Genomic DNA, 24,809 nt, shown 5'->3' with positions numbered 1-24,809 from the left:
TGAAATATTCCCAAGTCAATCAATCACAGTAGTGATTGCCCCAAGCCAAGTACACAGCCATCAAAAACAGCCGTTTTACCCAACCGGGTATTCGAATATAACTTCTTTGTGAGTCAGGCGGGAAATTGCCGCTTGACAGTTAATGGAGCAAGGAATATATTGTCTGCCTACCTGATGGGCCCAGACAGCTTAAAGGTCATCTGAGATACCTGCAATCCATTGCACCTGGTTCGTCTGCCCTATTGGGGTGACTGGTACAATTTCGTTGAACAACCTAAAAGAGAACTTCGGTAATTAACCGACTGATGTCACTTGACATCCGGTGTTAAGCTTAATCATTCTTTTAGAATGTTTTGGTCAGTCAGCTATGAGTTGACCAATTTGGTCGTTCAATCTTTCCTGTCTGCATATGCTGGTAGAGCAAACGATAGAATGCCCTCTGCGACAATAACACCAGGAGGGGCGTCGCCGGACGCCATACTCAAATTGGAGCAGACGAATTTATAAAATAAGTTCGCATCCGGCCATTGGCCTCGATGTGAATATCATTTTAGCCACCAAGTCTTAACTTAGCTTAGCTTTATTCATTATAGGGGCCGTCTGTGCATTGCACTAACGATGGTCCACCAATTTTAAACATTAAGTTAGCCGCTAAGTTTTTAACCTAGCTTATTTATTCAATAGACCGTATGTGTTTTCAACAGGCGGTAGTATTATTGTTGCCCATGTATATACACAAAGAAAGTAATATTGAAAACAAAAGGCAACTTTGCATTGATAGGCTTTTTATTTACAAAAATTTAGAAGTAGTACTTTTTCAAGTTATCTACATTCCAAGTTCTAGGTAGTCACCCGCCGTCTGGAGTTTCCAGGCGATAGGTGCCGTTTCTTACTTCTTCATAGATATGGTAGTGGCCTTCCCAATTAGGAGTTAGCTTTCCTTACTCATTGGCCCTACCGGTTGTAGGGGTGAAACAAACTCGGTTTAAAACCAAACCAAACCGAAAACCAAACCGATTAAGAAATATGGTTCGGTTTTTTTCTTAAGTGGTTTGGTTTCGGTTTGCAAAAACCAAAAACCGAAATTATATGGTTCGGTTTCGGTTTCGGAAAATAAGAAACCGAAAAACCGAAACCGAACCGAAATTTCGGCCCAACACCAACAAAACCCAAGCCCAATTTTACACAGTATATAAAGGAAAAAAAAACCCTAATCATTTCTCACTCTCTCAGCCCCTCTCTCTCCGCCTCTCACTCTCCCTCACTCTCAATTCCCAATCAGTCATACACTCATACTCCATTCCACCGGCGACCATCCACGGACCACCGACCATCGACCACCTATCACCTTCCAGTCTTCCACCGTCCAAAGGTCAATTGCAATTTCACCTATTTGCGAAGCTGATTGTTCAATTGCTTCTTCTCCTTACTGCTGCAGTGCTGCTCCTTCTTCTCCTAACTCATGCTGATGTTGTGTTCATGAAAGCTGACTGCTGCTGGCCTACAGATCTGCCATTCTGCTGCTGTTTTTTTTTTTTTTTTTTTTGGGAAAATCTCCTGCTGGTATGTTAAAAATTGTTTAATTATGTTAAAACTTGTTTTGTATGGATTAGTTTGGTTTGGTTTTGATTTGTAACTTTGATGTTAATAAAACTTGTTTAATTATGTTTGTATGGTTTGGTTTTGTTTGGATTGGTTTTGATTGGTGTGGTTTGGTTCGGTTTTTTTGCAATATTTGATGATTACGATGAAAATTCGGTGTGGTTCGGTTTTTTTAAGGAAAACCGAAATTTAAGTGGTTTGGTTTGATTCGGTTTCTTTTCTTAAGTGGTGCGGTGTGGTTTGCAAAATCATGAAACCGAAATAGGGTGGTTCGGTTTTGGTTTGGCCTATAAACCAAACCGAAAACCGAACTTTCACCCCTAACCGGTTGCCTCCATCTTTCGTAACACAAAGTCCCCAACTTTTAAGGGTCGTTTGTGCACTCTCTTGTTGTAGGCACGAGTCATTCTCAGGCGGTAAATCTCATGACGCAAGGCGGCATTGCCCCTGCGCTCCGGGAGTGAGTCCAATGCTAGCCGCATGGCCTCCCAATTTGCCTCTTCATCGTACAACATGACTCGTAGAGTCGGCTCATAGTGCTCGATGGGCAAGACGGCTTTAGCACCGTAAACCATGAGAAATGGGGTTTCACCGGTTGCCCCCTTTTCAGTTGTCCGGATAGCCCATAGGACATGAATCAACTCTTCAGCCCATAAACCACCGGCTCTTTCAATTTTCTTTTTGATACCGTCTGAGATGAGTTTGTTGAAGGTTTCAACTTGGCTGTTTTCTTGGGGTCGGCAGAGTGATGCAAAACAATGTGAGATCCCTTGATCTCCCAACCAAGTTTTAAGCTGAGGCGTCTCAAATTGAGGTCCATTATCAAATACAATAGACATAAGTACCCCGAACCGGGTGATAATGTTCTTCCAGATGAAGGAGATGACATCTTTTTTTCTTGGTGCCTTTTACCGCCTCCGCTTCCACCCACTTAGTGAAATAATCCACAACCACAAGAATATAGCGCTTTTTGCCTGGTGCAGGCGTATACGGACCTAGAATGTCCATGCCCTATTTAGAAAATGGGACGGGGCTGTGGATTACAGTCAGGTCAGTAGCTGGCCGATGGATTAGCTTGCCAAATCTTTGACACTTGTCACATTTTCAACAAATTCCATGGCATCTGACTCAAGAGTGGGCCAAAAGTAATGCCGCCTGGCCCTGACGGCTAAGGATTTGCCGCCTACATGAGAGGCACAGTATCCCGCATGCAACTCTTGAGAACTTCTTTCCCCTTTTCCAGGGTAATACACTTCAATAGAGGCTTCAGAAACCCCGCCTTGAAGATTTCTCCTTTTCTCATCTCAAAGTTTGCTGCACGCTTCTTCAGCACGACTGGCTCCTGGAGTGAATCAGGGAGCGCGCCGTCTTTCAGATACGCCCGGATGCCAGCCATCCATCCAAGTAGAACTTCAGTCCATCACTCCAATGGGTTCATCATTAGATATGCTTCATTTTTCCATTACTTCCCAAAAGACTGACCGAGGCGTATCATAGGAGGCAGAGGATGCCAACTTAGACAGAGCATCCGCCTGGTTGTTTCCGGACTGGGGCACTTGATTTAAATGAAATTGTTCAAGTGTCCCAGCTTCAGCCTTGACCGCCTACAAATATTTGATCATAGTCGGATGGGTGGCTTCATACTCACCATGGTATTGGCTAATGACCAACTGAGAATCAGAGCAGGCGTCAATTTTTGTTGCCCCTGCCGCCTTACACATGTGGATGCCGGCTAGCAGGGCTTCATATTCCGCCTCATTGTTTGAGGCCTGAAACTTAAACCGTAGTGCATACTCATATTTATCTCCTTTCGGAGATTGACATATTATGCCTGCACCACAGCCGTTCATAGTAGAGCTCCCGTCTACATGCACCTTCCAAACCTGATCAAGGTTATCCGGAGCAACCGGCCTTGTCATTTCGACAATGAAGTCAGCAAACGCCTGGCCCTTCACTGCCTTTCTTGGTTCATAGGTGATTTCAAGACTTTGCCTTTCAATAGCCCATTTGAGCATTCTGCCAGATGAGTCCAGTGTTGTCATTGGCCGCTTGAGGGGTTGATCTGTGTAGATCACCACCGGATGTGCCAAGAAGTATGGTTTTAACTTCTTAGCAGCCATGTAAAGAGCAAGGCCAAAATTTTCAACTATGGGGTAACAGAGCTCAGCATTTCTGAGCACATGGCTAATGAAATAGACCGGGAGCTGATTTTCGTCTCTCTCAACAAGGAGAACAGCACTAAGGGCATGATCTGAGACGGCTAGGTACATATAGAGCGTCTCCTTTGGCAGAAGGCTAACAAGCCTTGGCAAGGAGTGCAAATGTTCTTTCAGTTTTTGAAAGGCCGCCTCAGCATCATCCCCCCACTCAAACCTAGTCTTCTTCCTGATTTCTTGGAAGAATTAAAGGAATTTGTCACCTGACCGGCTGAGGAATCTCCCAAGCGTATCCAGACAATCGGTAAGAGTCTAAGCTTCCTTGATAGAGCGGGGGTGACTTCATGTCAATCACCGCCTGAATCTTCTCGGGGTTAGCCTCTATCCCCCTTTGGTCAATCAGGAATCCGAGAAACTTCCCAAACTCAACACCAAAAATACACTTTTTGGGATTTAACATGACCTTATGCCGCCTGAGTGTGGTGAAGGTTTCTCGGAGATCAGCAAGGTGATCCTTCTGTAGCTTGAATTTGACTATCATGTCATCAATGTACGCCTCTACATTCCTTCCAATCTGATTAATGAAGAATGTATTAATCATCCGTTGGAAAGTAGCCGATGCGTTCTTCAAGCCAAACGGCATCACCGCGTAACAGAATAACTCCTGATCAGTGACGAAGGCCGTCTTTTCTTGATCTTTCTTCCACAGGGGTATCTGATGGAAGCCAGAGTAGGCATCCATAAAACTCATCAAGACATGCCAGGCTGTAGAGTCGACAAGGCTGTCGATCTTTGGAAGCGGGTAACTGTCCTTTGAACATGCCTTGTTCAAGTCAGTGTAGTCAACACACATGCGCCAGGTTTCATTCGGCTTCTTAACAAGCACCACGTTCGCAACCCAATCAGGGAAGTTACATGGTCGAATGAACCCGACGTCTAACAACTTCTTGACCTCGGCAGCTGCCGCCTGACTCCTTTCCTCGCCGTGATTTCTTTTCTTTTGCCGGATGGGCTTCTTTTTTAGATCCACGGCGAGCTTGTGGACAGCGAGATCTGGGTTGATGCCTGGCATCTCTTCCACTTCAAAAGCAAAAATGTCTTTGAATTCCTTCAGCAGAAGGTGTAAGTCTGCACCAAGCCTTTCAAAGGCAGCCGTCCCCACCTTGACAGTCCACTCTGGACGGCTTTCGTCCAAAGGAATATCAACATGCTCACCAGCCGGTTGGGGACGGAGATCATCTGACCGTTCCCCGGTCAGTGATTGCTATTTCTTCTCTTTCTTCACCTCCACCAGCTGTTCAGTTTTTCTTTTCTTTACGGTTGCTGGAGGGGGTGAATCAAGGTCCTTGACATCGTCAAGGTCTATTGGCTCCTTCGGTTGACCGCCTGCAGTAGCAGTCGGCTTAACGTATGAGAGATAGCACTCCCTTGCCATCTTCTGATCCCCGTTGAGAGAGCCAATAGAGCCATCATCCTTTTCATACTTAAGAAGCATGAGAGCTGGGATGATGATGGCCTTGCACTCGTTTAGAGTGGGTCGGCCAAGAATGATGTTGTAGGCGGCCAACTCTTTAACCACCAGGAATCGAACGACCATGTGCCGCCCCTTTCCCTTCTCCCCCAGCCGGATGGGTATGTCAATTTGTTCGACTGGGTGCACAACCCCTCCGCCAAAGCTAACTAGTGGATAGGAGACGTCGCGCAAGCTATCCCGCTTGTAATTAAGCCGGGACAGACACTTGTAGCTGATGAGATCAGAGGAGCTACCCGTGTCTATGAGGATCCGGCAAACTAGTTGGTTGGCGACCTTGCATTCAATGACGACTGGGTCGTCATGCAGTCGGCGAACTTTGCCCCGGTCCTTCTCAGTGATGAGGACGTCTGGGAATGTTCCACTTGAGGACGCCTGTCCATCATCCACCGAATGGATCATCCTCTTCAGATGATCCTTGTGCCCCGAATGGTCGGGCCACCGCATGCGAATCCGCTAGACCGGATCCTTGTCGGTATCCGAACTACTAGCAGGCTGGACAGTTTTTGACGACTGCCCCGGATTCGTCTTAGAAGTCGCTTTGGACTTCAAGACATAGGAGTTCAGCAAGCCCTTTTCAGATGGTCTAACGTTCGCTTGAGGCTATAACAGTCGTTGGTGTCATGGCCCACCTCCTGATGGAAGTGATAGAATTTATTCTTGTTCCGAGACTGAACGGAACTATTCATGGGATTCGGCTTCTCAATGGTCAGCCGGTCCTTCACCTCTGTAAAGATGGTGTAGCAGTATTTATTGAATTCATACCGTGAGACATACGGTTTGAATTCTTTCTTCTTCTTCTTGGACGGCTGGTCAGGTTCTTCAACCGCCCTAACTTCTTTTCTTTTTTTGCTCTCTTCAGCTCTCTGAGCCGGCTGAGCAGAATGACCCTCTTTTTGCTTGTCGGACTTCTTGGAGTCCGGCTGATGGCTGGTCGAGTAGAGGTCGGTGGCTTGAATAAAGCTCTCCGCCTCTATCAACGCCTCGTGAAGGGTGAAAACCCTCTTTCGGACAAGGTCGAACTTAAAGGTTGACCCGTCATTCAAACCCTTGAAGAAATCTGTATAGGCTTTCTCGTCAGACAGCCCCTGGATTTGAATTCTCACCAGGTTGAACTGCCTGACATAGGAGCGAAGCCCTTCTCTATCTCCCTGCCGGATGGTACTCAAGTCAAGACTTGTTTTCTTGGCAGGGATGTTCATTGAGAAGTTGGAGGCAAACAGGAATGCAAGCTTTCTGAAGCTGTCGATACATCCGGCTGGCAGGTTCCCAAACCATTGTTGGGCAATGCCCTTCAATGTAGGCGGGAAGTACCGGCACCACATAGCATCGTCTAGCCCCTGCATGTGCATGAGGTTAAAGTAGGCCATGAGGTGGTCCTCAAGGTTGGTGGTACCATTATAAGCGCCAACTAACACATTCTTATCCTTGGTCGGCTGTGCCGCCACGATTATCTCCTTGGTGAACGCAGAAGTCTGTTCACCAAGTTTGAACAGACGGAGCTGCCAGTCCAGAGGCTGGACGTTATATGCCGCCTGACCCCCAAAGAGGGTCGGCTGCATAAAGTGAGGAGAATACGGATCGTAGACCATAGGAGGTACGTACGGTGCATTCCTGATCATTTGAGGGCCAGAATGGACGATATTACCGCTTGTATGGATCTCATGCAAGGATTGAATATTCCCTGTAGATGTGTTTTTGAAGCTGTCTGGAAAACTCGAAGTAGAGACTGACTTAGACAGCTGCTGACTTCTCCTACGCTCGATGATTTGCCGGGCGTCAGGGATAGATTTTTTGTTACCCACCGGTTGATTCTCCCGGCGGGGACTTCTTGGACCCTTCTGCGGCAGAAGGATCTTGGACCAGTCAAAGGTTGCGGCTGCCTTGTCCTTTGGATGTGGAGTTGGCTGCCTGTCCCTGACTGGCTTCTTTCTCGCAGTTCGAGGAGACTTCTTGGCCGGCTGACTGTTGCTAGAGCCAGCCGTTTTCTTTTCGATCAGATCCTTAATCTCACCCTTGAAACTCGTCATGAATTTCATGAGCTCGTCTCTGGTGACTGGAGCCTGACCTCTTGACGACTGGATTTCCCCTTCCGGCTGACCAGGGGGCCTATTGGTACCCGCCTGATTTTCACCTCGTTCCAGAGTATCCCTAGGACGGATGCGCTTAGTGATGAGAGAGCCATCCTTGGCAATGTATGTTTCGACCTGAGGATCATCATCCTCATTGTCTGTAAAGACCTCCGGCTGGTTAGCCTTGGGGTCAGGAGGCAGTACAGACTCTTGAACCATCCTTGAGGTACTCTCCCCACAAATGCCGCCAAATGTTTTGGGTATTTTTGTCCCTCGGGAGAGTTACAACTCGAGGACTGATCCGACTGCGCCTGTACCTGCAAAACAACGGAGACTCCGGGTGGTGGGAGCTTCGCCTCCAACTATCAAGTTAGTACTTGAATGTGGGTAGGAGAATGTGCGGAAAATGAAATAAGTTCTTCTCAGATTCCGAGATCATGTGTTTCTCTGATGTGAGAGAATGTAGGGTATGCTGTAATAATTGTGGATGCCCCAAAAGTGGGGCAATCTCCCTATTTATAGGGTCTTTGGGAAACGTGCCCTCGATTAGGTCACTTTAACCTAATTCTGCTAAGCTGCGCCATATTACGGCTTTCTCGGGATTTGGGCCCTTGAAGGCCGCCTTTTTCTCCCAAGTTCTAGGAGGGGCACGTGTCAAATAGATACTGGTCTAATTCGGACCAACCAGAGTATGACACGTGTCAGGTCATGACTGGCCCACGTGGCATGGGTAAAATTACCCAAAACAATAATTGTTTATGCAATTGATGTGAATTTCTGATTTTAATTTAGATCTACAAAGGAGGAGGAGCATATGAGTGAGAAAGAGAAGGGAAGAGAAGAAGGAGAGAGAAGGAGAAAGCAAAATAATACGAGACACACAAACACTTGGACGTAGGTGCCCGCACTCAATAGTTTGTGTAATTAATATTAGTAGCCATATTATTTTATCTTGTTAATAGTCGTATGATTTACCTTGGATACTTCATCTTTTTATAAAATACCACTAGAGTCTCTTAGGATTAAGGGCCTGTAATCATACGATTATTTTCAGTTCACTACGGCTCCTTATTTCCTTCTCTTATAAAATATTCATTTCAGTTCAGTTTAGTTCTAATAAGTTCACTTCAGTTTAGTTCAGTTTAGATATAATAAGTTCAGTTCAGTTTAGCTCAGCTCATTTCAGCCAATAAGAACAGGCCCTAAATTTATCTTTAAATTTGATATCTTGTCGGACATGAAAATATGATAGTTTTCATTAATAAAATCTTTGTGAGTTAGTTCAAGTGAATCAAATTGAATTTAAATTATTGCTTTTCTTCTTGTTTAAGACGAAAAAATCCAATTCGGCTAAAGCCACAATAATCAACTACCCGTTTAGAGATTGACCATTTTGACATTATCAATTCTCAATCAAAGCAATGTACAGTAAGTCAAACAAAGCCTAAATCCTATAGGTGGAATTTTTTGGCGTAGAACAATCCGAGGTTCGTTATTGTGCTAGGAAGAACACCCTACATTGTCAAATTTAAACATGAAACCAAATACAAGTAAGTAAAATAAATACTGACCAACAAGAGTTGGCTCAAGTGGTAAGCAACTTGATGTCGCTTAAGGAAGGTCTCGGGTTCGAGCCTCGCCGTATGCAAAAACTACTCACCCATCATAAGCCAAGTGTGCTACCCAAGTCGGATCCGGATGTAGTCGGAGCTAAGATTCGGGGAACCGGGTGGGCATCCTAAAAAAAAGTAAAATAAATACTAATGATAAATTTACATAGGGTTTGTATCACATCAACACCTTCTTAAATAAGCCAAACATCTCGTGCATTCTACGTGGAGTAAATGATTAGATTCCCAATAATTCCCAATTTTCACATAATCCCACTCTAAAAACTCATTTTTACACTAATCACCAATAAATTCCAACTAATTAATAACTCACCACCTTCAAAATATTTTAATTGTAACAAACGTTCGTGAATTCGTCACACCACCAGCAGTTAACAACACCAGCAACCGCCATTTCTCCACTTTCTCTCTCCTCATCCGCCATTGTTAGGGTTTCCGACCTTCAACCTCACTCCAATTCTCTCCCCTCTAATTTCCCCCAAATTTCTAGGGTTTTCTCAATGGATTTAATCAGCGACGCACTTCGCCAAGCTTTTATGCCGAAGCACGAGTATCAAAATCTCAGAGACGAAGATAAAGCTTGGCTTAAGCTTCAACGACCGATTTGTGTGTCAATTGTGTGTATTATCTCTCTTGCGATTGTTGTTTCTACTGCTATTAGTTTGAAGATAGTGTTTCCTGGTGATTCTGGTAATCGGCCTTTTTGTTTTGATCTTCGTCTTCAACCTTTGCCGATTAATGCTACTACTTCTGGTGATTCTGATCCTCTTCCTGGAGCTTTTTATCTTACGGATCAAGAAACTGTTGATTATTATTATATGGTGTTGTTTCTTCCTTCGTCGATCTTGTTTTTGGCCTCCGTCGTTTATCTCGTTGCAGGTTAGTTGGAACGTTTAATTACACCCATTGACGTGTGATTTTGTCGTAATTTTATGAAATACTGAGTAGCATTTTTAGGAAATGTATTTAATGTTTAGTACTGATTTTTTCAAGCATTGTTGATGATATGTATCAATGTATGTGTAGAACAATTGGGGAGTACATTATGCTTTGATTGTGTTTATCGTTTGTGAGTGTATGGTTATATTACTGAAGATTATTCAATTGAATCGTTCATTGAATCTACTATATAGTTGTCTCATTTCCGACATTGGTAATTGTGATTTGAGAGGGTGGTAAGAAAGTTTAAGATTTTGCTCAAGTAATGCAATGGCAGGATTTTCGTGTTGCAAATTGGTGGAATATTGCATTTGAAGTATATTGGTTTGGTTTGGTTTGGTTTGGTTTTTGAGATGCTAGGTTTGCTAGCTTAGCTTAGTTATGAAAGTTTGGAGTTCATGGCGGCTTGCTTAAGGGAAGCAAAGATAGGATTATAGCTTTGAGTAATTGGTGGAAAATCGAATTTTGAAGTACAGAGGATTTTGTTTGCTTAGGAGATTACTAGATTAGTGAGTACAGAGGATTTTGTTTACTTAGGAGAGGTAGATTAGTGAGTATTCACATTCCATATGTGACCACTGCTTTGGTTTCTCTTGTGGATGGACTGATTTGCATTTTGCTCTTGTGCTGTATTACCCTTAGCATCGTGTAATCTATTGGTAGCTAGATCAGATTATAACTTTATATCGCACTTGAATTACCTATGTTGGAGATATAATAAATGTATAATTGTATACCTTCTCAAAATATTTTTTTTTATAAGGGTCTTCCTTTCTTCCTGCAGTTTTATTTGCTAATGGGCCTTTGACATTTTATTTCATTATATTTGATCACTCTAGTGTAGAAGTAGGGAGTGCATAAAGGCTGATAATATCTAGTAGTAGAGTGTTTGAGAAACTATAGATTCAAAGATCCTATAGAATGCAGCCTGTTATGTCATCAACATTCTGAATTGAAATCGAAGGATGAGCTTATAATAAGTACTAATAAAGATTAGAGAGGGTATGTATATATTGACGCTTCAGTCTGCCAAAATTGAATTCTTGAGTGATCTCTTACTAAAGTTTTGTGAGTATGTCGAAGTTAATAGGATTCGTTAATTGTTGTTCAAAGGGTAATATTGGTTGGGATTATTTGGGAAAGATTGAAGGAAGCATATGAACCTGGCATTAGGATAGCAAGATGCATAATAGAAGTGACATGCCAGTTGAGTGCTTCCTTTTTTTTTTTTTTTTTTTTTTTATTTTATTTTTATTCTATAACTTAAAGAAGAGAAGTAAATACTAAATAAAGTCTGAGGTCTGCTGGTTATAGAAGCTGATTTTTTTAAAGGAGGTTTGGGTATCATAATTATCAGCTCTGCTGATTGTTTAGGAGATGTAAACATGAACCATACCAGGCAAAACGTTTCTCATAGGCAACTGTATTTGTTTGTGGTGGTTATAGTGTAGAGTTATAGGGGTGTCGGGATGATCTTGAAGCTCTAGAATTTGGTCCTTGTTAGTTATTCACATTTTGGTCCTCAGCTGATTCTGTAGGCCGAGATGATTAAACAAGGGTTAAGGTTGCCTTGACCCTTGAGTTGAGAGTCCACCCTTTTAGTCCATTGCAGATGATTATAGGCTTGGTTTGGAAGAAGAAAATTGAAATATGAATAACTGAGTAAGGAGTTTTGTTGGGTAATTAGTAATTACTCTTGTTTTCTATGAAAAGCAGAATATTAGGAAAAAAAGAAAGTAATCTTGAATGCTAAGCATATGGGATTGACATTTATGTTAGATCTGAAATGGAACTATGGGAGTATGAATTTTTAATTGACATAGCTTTTAAAAAGTGACAGGTTCATTTGGAAATGATTTAAAAACGCTTTAACTTTAACAGGAAAGAGGATTCATGGTGGGTAAAATTTAGAAGTCAGTAGAGCTAGTGATTTTAGAGAAAAGTTGTGTTTTGTTATTTAATGTGGCTTGGTGTAGCTAAATCATTGGAAATGTCTTCTGAGATTATGTTTTGGGATGAGAAAACCCTGTTAGCTTTTTAGGAGGGTTAGGATGGTTTACTATTTCATTTTCTGTTTTCCTTGCAAAATCCTCTTTTGGAGTAGCTTTTTCTTGATCTTTAATTTAGTTTTGAGAAAGAAGGTTTTGGGGCTACGAAGCATTGGAGATTGGATAATGGATTCTGGTTCTAGTTTACTGTGATTCAATTGCTTCTGTAAAAGCATTGTTTCATTCTATTTGTATATTAAAATAGTACGCTGCAAAAATGAAGCATGTTGGTTGACTCCCTTCTGCATACAATAACCCATTCATCTATTTGGTCCTTGAGTCCTTTACAATGTCTAACTTTTACAGTGGCACTTTAGTTATTTTGTATGCTTAGTGATTATTTTAAGCAAATATTAATGTTGTTATGGTCAACTGAAATCTTTTCATGTTGCTGGTTCATGGATGGAAGTGGGGGTTTTAAATGGTGCCAACTCTGTTTGTGAAATGGCATATAGAACCAAGTTTTTGTACTGCATGAAGCCTTTGACTTAATTTTTCCTTTGTTTTGCAAAAGTATTAGTTTGTTGTACATCATGGCAAAGACTGCCTTGTAGAGTTTAAAAACTTTTTTATTTCAGTATGCTGTAAGTCATCGAGGGATTGAAAGATAAATCCATGAGAGCTGTGATTTTCTATGAAAATAGTTAAAAAAAAACAATTTTAATTTTCTAAGGAAATGCAGATAAAATGCTTTATCTACCACAATGATTTGAGGTCATTTTTAGTTTTTTATTTACGTATAATTCTCAAACTATCTTCTGTATTTAAAGTTTAAATTCACCATCACTTCATTGCCATCTTTCTTTGGATTTCTTAGGTAATGTAACCCAATATTTTTTTTTTTTTAATTTAATTTTATTTTCTTAGTATAAATGGAGTTTTCATGGTCACACACATCCAAGTTATCCTACCAAACAAAACCCAGATTATTGTGAAAGATGGGAACTGGACTAAAAGAGGTGTAAGGGGCCTTAGATTGCTATGAAATATGGAAAATGGACTGTTTAATCATCTCTTTCATTCTCGTGGTTGTCTACTTGAGTAATCAATAAGTTTGGCCTTTTACAAATTTGCACTTTTTCTCTCTGTTGAATCCATTTTCTGCTTCTGCCATTGATAATAAGGGGTGTTTAGGGTTGCAATTTGGTGTTTAATCTAGTGTCGAGTTTGGTGATTAATTTTGTTTATGGTGCAGGATTTATGATTGCTTACTCTGCACCTCAGAGGCATTGGTCCTTGAAGGTGGTCGAGAACAACTATTGTGCTTCAAGGAGGGGTATGCTACTTTCTAGTTCTCTCTGATCATCTTATGTTTTATTTCTTCACAGTGATAAATTATTTTGTCAAGGGGAATAACATTAGGAAATGGTTGTGGGCTGAAGGGGGCTTATTAATAAAGAGGTGAAAACCAGCTAAATTTCAAGTTATCCAGGTCTGCTGTAGTGTCCCTCTCCATTCTAAGCTCTCTTTCTATTTTCTGGTGGATGGGACTCAGCTAGTTATACTCCCTAGTGTCAGTAACAAATGTCTGCTCACTAGGTTTGGAAGTTGCGCACTATAATTGTATTATTGTGAGAAAGCTCTCTGTTTCGAAGCTATGTTGTGAGAATATTAATGTGGTATAAAGTAGTACTACATAAGTAGATCTTAGATTTTAATGATAGATTCTGTGTTACCATTTAACAGTCGGATGATAATGTTACGCAAATTGAAAAATGGTTTCTCAATGGTTCTGTTGGTTGAGAGTAAAAGTTTTCTTGTTGGTTGAGAGTAAAAGTTTTCTTTCTGTAATTTGTAGAACTGATCATTCTTCAATATCCAGATGCTGTGTGAGTGGTTTTACCTACCTTTCAAACAAAAATAATTAATGTTATGAAAATGCATTTCTTCATACACAAGAAAATGAACAAATGCTCATGTGATGGTCTAAGTATATAGTCAAAGAGCCGGCTTTAAGAGTTTCAAAAGACATCTGTTGCGAGTTCTAAAAAATATAATTAATGTTTACAATCTGATTTGCAGGTGGAGTACGTTGTCTAGCCATCCTTAATATGGTGTTTGCCATCCTCTTTGGTCTTCTTTCACTTTTTCTGGGTTCTAGTCTTCTCACGTTGGGGAGTAGCTGTTCTGTGCCCTTGTTTTGGTGCTATGAGGTTGCCTCATGGGGACTTGTGATTTTATTCGGAGCCACTGCCATATTCTTGAGAAGGAAAGTTGCTACAATTCTGGATGAGGGCAACTTCTCTGGAAGAAATCTTGGATTGGAAATGTTGGAAGCAAATCCTTGGGAAGTCACACCAGATATTGAGAGACGTGTCAATGAAGGCTTTAAAACGTGGATGGGATCTTCCCTCTTATCCTCGGATGAAGAAGAAGAATCAGAGGAACATGAAGGAATGCCTCGTACTAGTATCAGTCAAAGCAGACAAAGATTATTGACGTGATAGCATTCTCAATTTCTTGCTATGGTTTTCTGGCATCTTAGTTGAGGATTTCGGTGATGTAGGGATCATCTCTCTGCTCATATACACAACAAATACTGATGGGCTCTGACACTTAGTTCCTCATGGATAAGTCCATTAAAGGTTGCCTCTGTTTATGTTGGACAGTCTCTAAGTATGAAATCAACAAAGAGCAGCGTCGAGGGGTCTGTACATAGGGAAGGCCGGAAGGCGCTGATAATCTGAATTTGGCTTCACTGACTTGTGAATTTTATCTAACTGTCAATCTTCTGCATGACTAACATGAGATTAATATGGTTTTGGTTTGAGAAAGTTGTAAATTGCTCCTATAAATTTTCAATATTAATCACATATACTAAAAAGAAAAAATGATCACATATTGTGTTGAATGTCTCTTTGATAAAGACTCTTGTAAAGCTTTGTAATCCTTCAATATGTTGAGGCCGCCCCAATTTTTCATTTTGAGAAACAAAATTCGTTTATCAAGGGTTTTACTGATGAACCGTGAAAATGTGGCATTTATTTACAACTTTGCTATTAAAAGAATATACAGTAGTCCATATTTTGTTTATCAATAAGAGAAACAATTTCTCCAATATACATTTTTTTTTAATTTTTTTATTGTTAGGGTGTAACTCAACTTTGTATTTCAGATCATTACATTAAATTTTTATTAATTTCACCTACCTATTCTTATTATTCATCACATAGTAAACCCCTAATAATTGTCTTAAAACAATCATGTGTTAGAAGATTATAACTAGCTGGCAATGGATGATATCCTTTTGCCAAAAACTAATGAATGTTCCCGGGTGTTAGTTAAGATTACTAATAATGAAAATATTGAATTGAAATAGATGTTAACTACATTCATAGACACGATTGTTAGTCAATGTCATGATACAATTGTAAGCAAGATTTATTATATTTTTTAGATGCTAATTGACACTTCTTAGCACTTATTATTTCATCACTATTTTTTTTAAAAAATAATTTTTAGGAATTATTATAGTACTATTTAGTTTTCCTTTTTTTTTTCTTCTTAATTTTCGATGTAAAATTCAATTAACTATGCGACAAAAAAAAAAAAAAAGCAAATTTTTTATAATTTAAAACTACACATCTAAAAGAATTCAACATTTTTTTTATTTTTGAAAAGTAAAAGAATTCAACATGATTCCTCATTAATAATTTTTTTCTTATAATTATCAAAAAAGAAAAAAAAGAAATCACAATTATTTTTATTAATTTTTTCCCACAAGTTGAGTGTAAGTAAATTAGGTAAGAATATTTCTTAAAAAAAAAAAAAAGTAAGAACAAATCCTAAATAGAAATAAAGTGCAACCCGAATAACAACCCGGGTCATCCTCTCTCACACTCTTTTCCTCCCACAACTCAATCTCCTTATTCACTATCTTCTCCCAAAACCCTAAATTCCTCTTTCTCTCTCCTCTCTCTCTCTCCTCTCTCTCTCCAACCTCTGCAACAATGGCGCCTTCTTACGACCACGACGACCACCACAGCAACGCGCCACCATCATCGAACCTCGACACCACCGGCTACGACCCCAACCTCGTACCAGACTCCGTCAAATCCTTCGTTGTCCACCTTTACCGTCACATCCGCGAGAAGAACGTCTACGAAATCCACCAGATGTACGAAACCTCCTTCCACACTCTCAGTGATCGCCTTTTTAAGGACACTCCTTGGCCTTCTGTTGACGCCATTGCTCCTTTCGTCGATAACGATCATGTATTTTGCTTGTTGTATCGTGAGATGTGGTTCCGTCACTTGTACGCGCGGATGCAGCCGACGCTTAAGCAGCGGGTTGATAGCTGGGATAATTATTGTAGCCTTTTTCAGGTTGTGCTTCATGGGGTTGTTAATATGCAGTTGCCCAATCAGTGGTTGTGGGATATGGTTGATGAGTTTGTCTACCAGTTTCAGAGTTTTTGTCAGTATAGGGCTAAGATGAAGTCCAAGACTGAGCAGGAGATTGCTTTGCTTCGTCAAGCTGATCAGGTTTTTTCTTTTTTTGATTTTGTTGATTTTGTGTTTTTGATTTAATTGTTTGGAATTTTGTTAATTGGAAATTTTATGTGTAATTGGGTGCGATTGGAGGGCGAATCAAGGTGGTTTTTAGAGAATTGAATTATATTAGCTAAAAGGTGATTTTACTGTTTTTTTTTGTTGAGAATAGTTATGTGGGTGTTCTGGTAATTGGGTGTGATTCGAGGTAAGTTAAGGCAGTTCTTGGTGCGGAAAAACATATATGAGAGTACAATAATTGAGTTATATTTCGAAGGGGGGTAGATTTTGAAAGAGAAATCAAGATATTTGACTCTGTTATCATATTAACATAAACCATTCAATCATAGAATATATGGTTAGACTAAAGAGTTTTTCTTTATATTGGATGCATCAGTTTATATAGTAGCCTTCGTATGGGATATTATCTGTTTTTGTTTATTGGCGGTAGAGAGTTGGACTTTGTGATGTTTGGGACTTACCTTTGATTTGTTGATAGTTTTATCTTAATTCATAGAAGTGAGTTAAGAAGGCTTTTGATTTTTGGATTGCTTGATAGTGGTTAAGCTTTTAGAGCTTTGCTTGTAGTAGTAGAAAGTTTTTGTCAAAATACTGGTGATCCATCCTGATAAGTGTTGAGATCATCTGAATGTAAGGGATTTTGGGTTTTCATTGTTTTTAATTAGGTGTTGCTTGAGGAGACTGAGATTGTGAATGTTATGTTTGTAGATCTCTTGCTACCAGGAAGTTCATCAAGCTGTATGTATATTAGAGAGCTCTTTTGTACATTGTTGACAAGTAGTGTCTTCAATTTCTTGTTTTAAAAAAGTTGAAGTTTTGGAAGTTTAGATTTTTAACTTACATAATGTTGTGCTTTTGGGCTGTTCTTAAGCTTAATGTTGTGCTTGAGGATGGGGGATTTTGTTTTGTTGAAGTTGGGGTTTAATGTCAATGCTTTGAAACACCTAGAACTTGTAGGAATGTGATTTTTTCAGTGGATCAGCTGAGGTCTTGATATACAGAGATATTTTCTCATCATTTGCGAAGCTTGGGTTCTTGAATTATTTCTTATGCTTTTGTATTTGTGAGAATTTTGGGTTCCTTTTATGTTATCCTCTTTGCAGGTGTGTGCAAGGAATCAATATTTGAGGGAGGGGCAAATTAGTCATAGCCTATTAGGAGTGTCTTGGGGAATAAGTTAGAGTTAGTTATGAGACTTTTTCTATAAATAGGACTCATTAGGAGGGTTAAGAATCATCTAGAAAATTTTGTTAAGCTTGGCTTAGTTTTGGGAGAGCTCCTTTCCTCTCGAATGAAAGGTGTATTGATTGAACTTTGCTAAACATCAATACAATCTATCCTTTTTCTTCCTCTAAATCCTTTTGTTATACTCTGAGTTTTCTTACAGGCTAGTTAATTCCTAGCAGTGTGCTACATATTCTAGAGTTTCTCTTTTCTGGTTGCATGGACATATATTTTTTGGCCTTGCTTTTGCATTTCTTTGAGGAGGATTTAGTGTTTTTTTTTTCCCCAATGTTTTGAGTAACTTTGCATCCAATTTCTTACATCTTTCTTTTTGGGTCACTTTGTTATTCAACTTTGTAAGAATTGAGTTATAGCCTGTGGATTTATTTATATCAAATAAATGGTCACCTTTCACGTAGACTTTGGAATCATATCAAATCGATGCTCTTACTTTACATACTATCACAGGTCTGGTCTTAGGTATCGATGAGAACTCTGGGGATGCTGTTAGTATCTTATTGTGAAGATATTGATGGAAGTAGGACAGTTCTTGGAATTTCAAAATCCACTTTTAACAACTAGCATGACCTTGCTCTCTGTTACGTTTTTAGGTTTACAACGTATTCTGTCTTTATAGCATATCCTTGTTGTGCTAAGCACTATTTTGTAAAGTTGAGAAGCAACTGTGCTATGGACTTGAGGGTTTTAAAAATTTTCCTTTTTATGTTTTGGCGCTTCAGTTTATATGGTGGCTTGAAGCCTTCATTTATGATATTTCTGTTTTAATTTTATTGGGGGTTAGGGAGCTAGACTTTATGAAGTTTGGGACTTATCTTTGTATTGTTGGTAATCTTATCCTTATTAATCTAAGTGAGTGAAGGAAGCCTTTGACTTTTGGAATGCTCGACAGCGGTTGGGCTTTTAGAGTTTTTACATGTAATAAACCTCGCAGTTGGAGTTTTTTTTTGTCAGAATACTCGCAATTTTTATTGATAAGTGTTGAGTTTGGTTGATTTAAGGGATTTGTGATTTTATATGTGCTTTTTAGGGGTTTCTTGAGGAGACTGAGGCTGTAAATGTTATGTTTTGGGAATCTTTTACCACTAGGAAGTTCATCAGGCTGTATACGTCTTATGGAGTTCTTTTGTGCATTGTTGATTAGAAGTGTCTACAATTTCTTGATATAAAATGCTGAAGTTTTAGAAATTTAGATTTTTAATTTACATAATGTTATGCTTTTGGGCTGTCATAAAGTTTGGTGAGTCTCTTCAGAGGCTACGCACTTGATAAGTTATCGAGTATTTAGGAATTTTTACAATGAGCTGGTTTGTTAGAACTTTAGTATTATGTGGAAGTCAAACATTCATAATAGGAAATTATTATTGGAGGATGGGAGATTTTGTATTTTTGAAGTTGGGGACTTGTGGTTTTCTGTCAATGCTTGAAACCTGATTGGTCAAAGTGAGATTTGCAGTAGATCGGCTGAGGTCTAGATTTACATATATATATCCTCTTATCGTTTGAGAAGCTTGGGTGCTTGATTTTTTTTTTCTCTTTCTTTTATAGGTGTGAGGAATTTGGGTTCCTTTGTATGATTTCCTCTTTGCAGGGTGTGCTACATTTTCTAGAATTTTCCTTTTCTAGTAGTATTCCTTTCGGATGGTTCCTTATGACAATTCATGTTAGCCAACCCCAAATCATTTTGGGGGGACTAAGGCTTTGTTATTGTTGTTGTTGTTTCCTTTTATGGTAGTGTGAGTATATATGTTGGTCTTTCTGTTGGATTTATTTGAGGAGGGTTGAGGTTTTTTTTGTTTATTCAACGTCTTGAGTTACTATGCATCCAATATCTTACATCATTCTTTTTGGTCAGCTTCTAAAGGATTGACTCAAGACTTTTAAATTATATAAATTTGATGGTTGCTTTCATGTAGACTTAAGAATTATATCATCGACTTTCTTACTTTATGTAGTGTTGGTCTGTTTAGGTATAATGTGAATTAGGGATTGTTAATATCATATTGTGAAGAAGTTAATGGAAAATGGACAATTCTTGGAATTTCAAAATCCACTTTTAACAACTAATAAGTCATGCTCTTTGTTATGTTTTTAGGAGCAGAAAGTCTGGGTTTACCACATGTTTTGTCTTTACTCATGAGAATTTTAGGAGGATTTTTTTTAATTTTTTTTTTAAATTTTAATTTTGTTGTGTATGTTGGGGGGGGGGGGGGTGGATTTTGGCTTATCAACTGTCTGTTTGGTGGGAGGTGATCAGAGAGGGTATGGAGTTGGTAATCCTTTCCTGTCAAAAGTGCATAAAAATGATATTGTTTGGTGCAAATATGTTTTTGGTCTACTTAGTATCAAATCCATTATTTTTTTAGGAAAAAAAAAAGGTATCTTTATGTTTCTCTGAGTGAGTTTTAGCAGTCATGTGAGCTTAAGTTCTAGTTGTCTTTTGTGGCTTAGGATTATCATGATGAATTGATGACTGATATAGCATTTGTTTGACGGGAAGTTACTCCCTGCTGCTTGAGGGAAGGACTTATTTTGAATGGTGGTGGTGGTGGTGGTTGAAGCTTGCCTTTGCATGTTCTGATTGTCTTGAGCTATCCATTCTTTGATGAAATTCTTCTGTATTGCTGTTAGGTTGGGATTGCTTGATATGTTATACGAAGTACTTTTTGAGTATCCTGGTTGACTCAAAGGAGCTATTAGAAGGAATTATGGATGCCAAGATATTAGCAATTATTGGAATTTGGGGGATAACTTTCTTGCACACTTACAAGCTTTCTAATAGTCAATTCTAGATCACCTGTTTCTCTGCTGTTTTATTACTGTTTATGGTTATTATCCTAATTTGTCCCTTACATTTTTTTACTCATCTGTATTGGGGAAATAATTTTTATTTCATGCCTATCCTTGTCTTGCTTGAGTATATATTCTTGAAGTTGAAAAATCTTCTTTCGTTCTTTCTTATTGGTCTGCTCCAGGCTTGGAGTGTATATGGTGTCCTCAACTATCTGCAAGCACTTGTTGACAAGTCATCGATCATTGATATATTGGAGCGGGAGAAAGAGGGACTTGAAAATTTCACTGCAGATGATGGTTATGATTATAATGGTGGAAGTAATGTTTTGCGGGTATTGGGGTACTTCAGCATGGTGGGATTGCTTAGAGTTCACTGTCTGTTGGGGGATTACCACACTGGATTGAAATGCATGCTTCCAATTGACATTAGCCAGCATGGTGTATATACCACTGTAATTGGAAGCCACATCACTACTATCTATCATTATGGTTTCGCCAATCTTATGTTACGAAGGTATGTTTGCTGCTTTGCTTGCATGCATCTTTGCTGATATATATGATTTGTTTTTTAATCTGCTGGGAATTTTTTCTTTGCAGATATGTTGTGGCTATTCGTGAATTTAATAAAATTCTATTGTATATCTACAAGACAAAACAATATCATCAGAAATCTCCACAGTATGAGCAAATACTGAAGAAAAATGAGCAGATGTATGCTTTGCTTGCAATTTGTCTTTCTCTATGCCCCCAGACCAAACTTGTCGAGGAAACTGTAAACTCTCAGCTTAGGGAGAAGTATGGTGAGAAGATGAGTAGGATGCAAAGATATGATGACGAGGCATTTGCTCTCTATGATGAACTTTTCTCATATGCATGTCCCAAATTTATTACTCCATCACCCCCCAACTTTGATGAGCCGCTAGTCAATTACAATCAGGTTGGTTAACTGCTTAAGTTACTTGCATTTATTTGATTGTTGCAGTAACTTTTGTGGTGCAAGTACTTTGTTTTGGTGTTCTGGTAAAGGTGTGTACTAACATTTGTTGACCTGTAAGAGATAAGCCAGTAACCATTCTCTTCTTCAGGCTTGTACTATATATTTCGCTTGTGTGCTTAATTAGTAAAAAGAATGTTGGTACTTGTCCTTGGAAACTGTTAGCTTCTGCCTTGGCATTTTTTTTTTTCAAATGATAAAAGATCTTTTACCCGATATACAAGAAATGAAAATATTGTATGTAAATTTCATGATAATTGCTATACAGAGCTTGAGAGTTAGAGATGTTATCTTATTATCAATCTGATATTGTCTGATGCAGGATGCTTACAGACTTCAACTGAAGCTTTTCCTTTATGAAGTGAAGCAACAGCAATTACTTTCCGGTGTTCGCACCTTTTTGAAGGTCTATTCTACCATTTCTCTTGGGAAACTTGCTACATACATGGAAGTGGATGAAGCTACATTGAGGTTAAGACTCTGTAACTGTTTTATTACTGTTGCTTGTGTTTGGAGATTTCTTAACCTAGTTGTGCCCTTTATTTAATTTCAGGACTATCTTGATGACATACAAGCACAAGACACATACTGTTGATGCTGAGGGCAAGATCATATCAAATGCTGATATTGACTTCTATATCGATGATGTAAGTTCACTGTAATTTCTTTCAGGATAGATGTTTATGGTACATCACTGCATATTAGACCTGGCAATCCTGACCCGACCCGATTGACCCGACCCGAATAACCCGACCCGTAACCTGAAGTTGACCCGAAATCATTGACCCGAAATCATTGACCCGAAAATGACCCGAACTCGAACTAACCCGACCCGACCTGAACCCGACCCGAAATGGAGTTGACCCGAACATGACCCGATGACCCGAAGTGACCCGACTCGAATGACCTGACCCGAAATTGACCCGAAACCCGAACTTGACCCGACCCGAAATGACCCGAAACCCGAAGTGGCCCGACCCAATTTTAACCCGAATTGATTGACCCCAATCAACCCGACCCGTATTGACCCGAATAATAAGAGAATAGGATGAAATGGTTAATTACTTGTTTTAAGGCTTCTTTATTTTCTAAGTAATAGGTACTCACGATTTTTTTTTTTTTAACGACTTTACTTTATTTTCCAACTATTTTTTTTTAAGTGAATTTATATTGGTGACCCAACACAAACTTGACCCGAATAGATCCGACCCGAGTTGACTCGACCGAAATTGACCCGAAAATTGATCCTAAATATTGACCCGACTCGAAAAGACTCGACCCGAATTGACCCGACCCGAACTTAACCCGACCCGAACTTGACCTGACCCGAACTTGACCCGAAGTGCTGACCTGAATTTGACCCGAAACCCGAGTCGACCCGACTCGACCCGATCCCGACCCGAACATTTGTTGACCCGAACTTGACCCGACCTGAATTAACCCGACCCGAACCCGACCCGAATGACCTGTTTGCCAGGTCTACTGCATATATTCTTACACATACAATCGGAAAGGTCTAGCTGCCTTTTCTATTGATTTGTTTTGGTTTGAGCAGGTTTAAAAGTCTTGATACAACTAGGTTATTGTCACTTTTGTAACTGATCAACTGGAAACTGCTAAAAATGTTTTTTTTTTTTTTTTTCTTTGTAATTTTTTTTTAGGATTTTTTGTAATTTACCACCCCAAAATGTACCATGTATTGAAATTACCACCCATTTTTTTTTAAATTAAAAATAACCACCCATATTTTACAAAACATATAGGTTTTACCACCCCAACCTATACTCCGACCAATTTTCCGAGCATGGGCCCCACATAGCGACCGTTTTTTGGTTTTTTTTATTAAAGTTGTTTCTTGTATTTCCTCCCTTGTTTCACAAGCTACTCCCAAACTTAAAATTTTGCATTTTTTCCACAAATTCTACCAATTTTTACACCAAGTTTTGCAAAATAACAAGCGAATCCTTTGAAGAACGCACTTAAATTTTTGTACACCAATTTGTACAACAAAGTAATTGAAGAACGCACTTAAATTTTTTTTTTTTTTGTTATTTTGCAATTCTTATAAAGTGAGTAGAATTCAATTTATATGATATTTATTGTTTGGAATGTGTTTTTTAGGAATTTAATGATGTATGTAATCGTTGTTTGATTCATTCAATTTGATTTGAATTGGAGAAATTAGGGTTCTTCGTAATTAAGTTGTGGGGCCCATGCTCGAAAAACTGACCGGAGTATAGGTTGGGTGGTAAAACCTACCGTATTGTAAAATATGGGTGGTTATTTATAATTTCAATAGAAATGGGTGGTTATTTCAACGCTTAGTACATTTTGGGGTGGTAATTTACAAATAATCCTTTTTTTTTAGGAAAAATTTATTTTATTAATCCCAACTTTGTCCAATTTACTTCGAATAATCCCAACTATCGATTATTATGCAATAATCCCAACTTTCACCTCCATTTTATTCTAGCAAACTCGAAAACCGGTATTATAATGATTCTGTTGTAATATTTGGGAAACTTGATATTGATTTGGTGGTGTTTCAGGATATGGTCCATATTGTCGAATCAAAGCCACCCAAGCGATATGGTGATTACTTCATGCGTCAAATTGCTAAGGTAAATTTCACTCGTACGGAGTTGCAGCATCAAATTATAGTACTTAGCAATTGTATTGTATGCGAGATTCTTGATACAAAACTGATGTAATGATTTTTATTGTCTGCAGCTTGAAGGCGTGATGAATGACATGGACAGGATAAAGTTGGAGTAGATCACAATTTTGTTTAATCTGTAGAATTTATTTCATGCCTTTTTCTTTTGCTCGTATTTTATGACGCTGTGATGCTTACAGTGTACCTTTTCGTTCATGGATGTATCATTTCCCCTCATGTCTCGAAATCTAGTTAGATGGAAAGTTGTCTTTTGTGAGATGGAATCTATATTTTAGAAGGGGATAAATAGTTCTGATCTGAAGCAATTTTGATTTATGAGAAAGTGTAATGCCTTATTGAAATGCTTTTCGTTTGAAAGTGTAAATTTGCTACATAACAGATCTAACTCCATACATGATATTCTTGCTGCTTTACAACAACACGATTAGAATAGACCCGTTATATAGTTCCATAGAAAAGCACAGGACAATTGATCACACTTACAACGACAATAATATGTTATGGACTTCTTGTTTAGTCTCAACAACAAAACAACATTACTTTAGATTTACTAGTTTTGTTCTAATACATATACTGTTATAAGTTCTTAGTAGAAGGTGAGCACAATACATAG

General features: G+C 39.1%; 2 protein-coding genes across 2 annotated transcripts; both read left to right on the top strand.

The window, feature by feature from the left end:
* The first annotated feature begins 9,336 nt into the window (after positions 1 to 9,336).
* LOC145592951 (uncharacterized) lies at positions 9,337 to 14,917 on the top strand. The gene is made up of 3 exons (XM_081649471.1): positions 9,337 to 9,871; positions 13,175 to 13,255; positions 14,002 to 14,917. The coding sequence occupies exons 1-3, from the start codon at positions 9,493 to 9,495 to the stop codon at positions 14,421 to 14,423; spliced, it is 882 nt and encodes a 293-aa protein (XP_081505597.1). The 5' UTR covers positions 9,337 to 9,492; the 3' UTR covers positions 14,424 to 14,917.
* A 936-nt stretch (positions 14,918 to 15,853) lies between these two features.
* Positions 15,854 to 24,572, top strand: LOC145591388 (uncharacterized). Its single transcript, XM_081647828.1, has 7 exons — positions 15,854 to 16,463; positions 20,708 to 21,039; positions 21,123 to 21,462; positions 21,842 to 21,990; positions 22,073 to 22,166; positions 24,069 to 24,140; positions 24,250 to 24,572. The coding sequence occupies exons 1-7, from the start codon at positions 15,930 to 15,932 to the stop codon at positions 24,292 to 24,294; spliced, it is 1,566 nt and encodes a 521-aa protein (XP_081503954.1). The 5' UTR covers positions 15,854 to 15,929; the 3' UTR covers positions 24,295 to 24,572.
* The last annotated feature ends 237 nt before the right edge of the window (positions 24,573 to 24,809 follow it).

The sequence above is a fragment of the Chenopodium album genome, chromosome 18 (genome assembly GCF_948465745.1).
Source record: "Chenopodium album chromosome 18, dcCheAlbu1.1, whole genome shotgun sequence".
Lineage (NCBI taxonomy): Eukaryota > Viridiplantae > Streptophyta > Magnoliopsida > Caryophyllales > Amaranthaceae > Chenopodium > Chenopodium album.
This window is presented reverse-complemented; position numbering and strand designations above follow the sequence as displayed.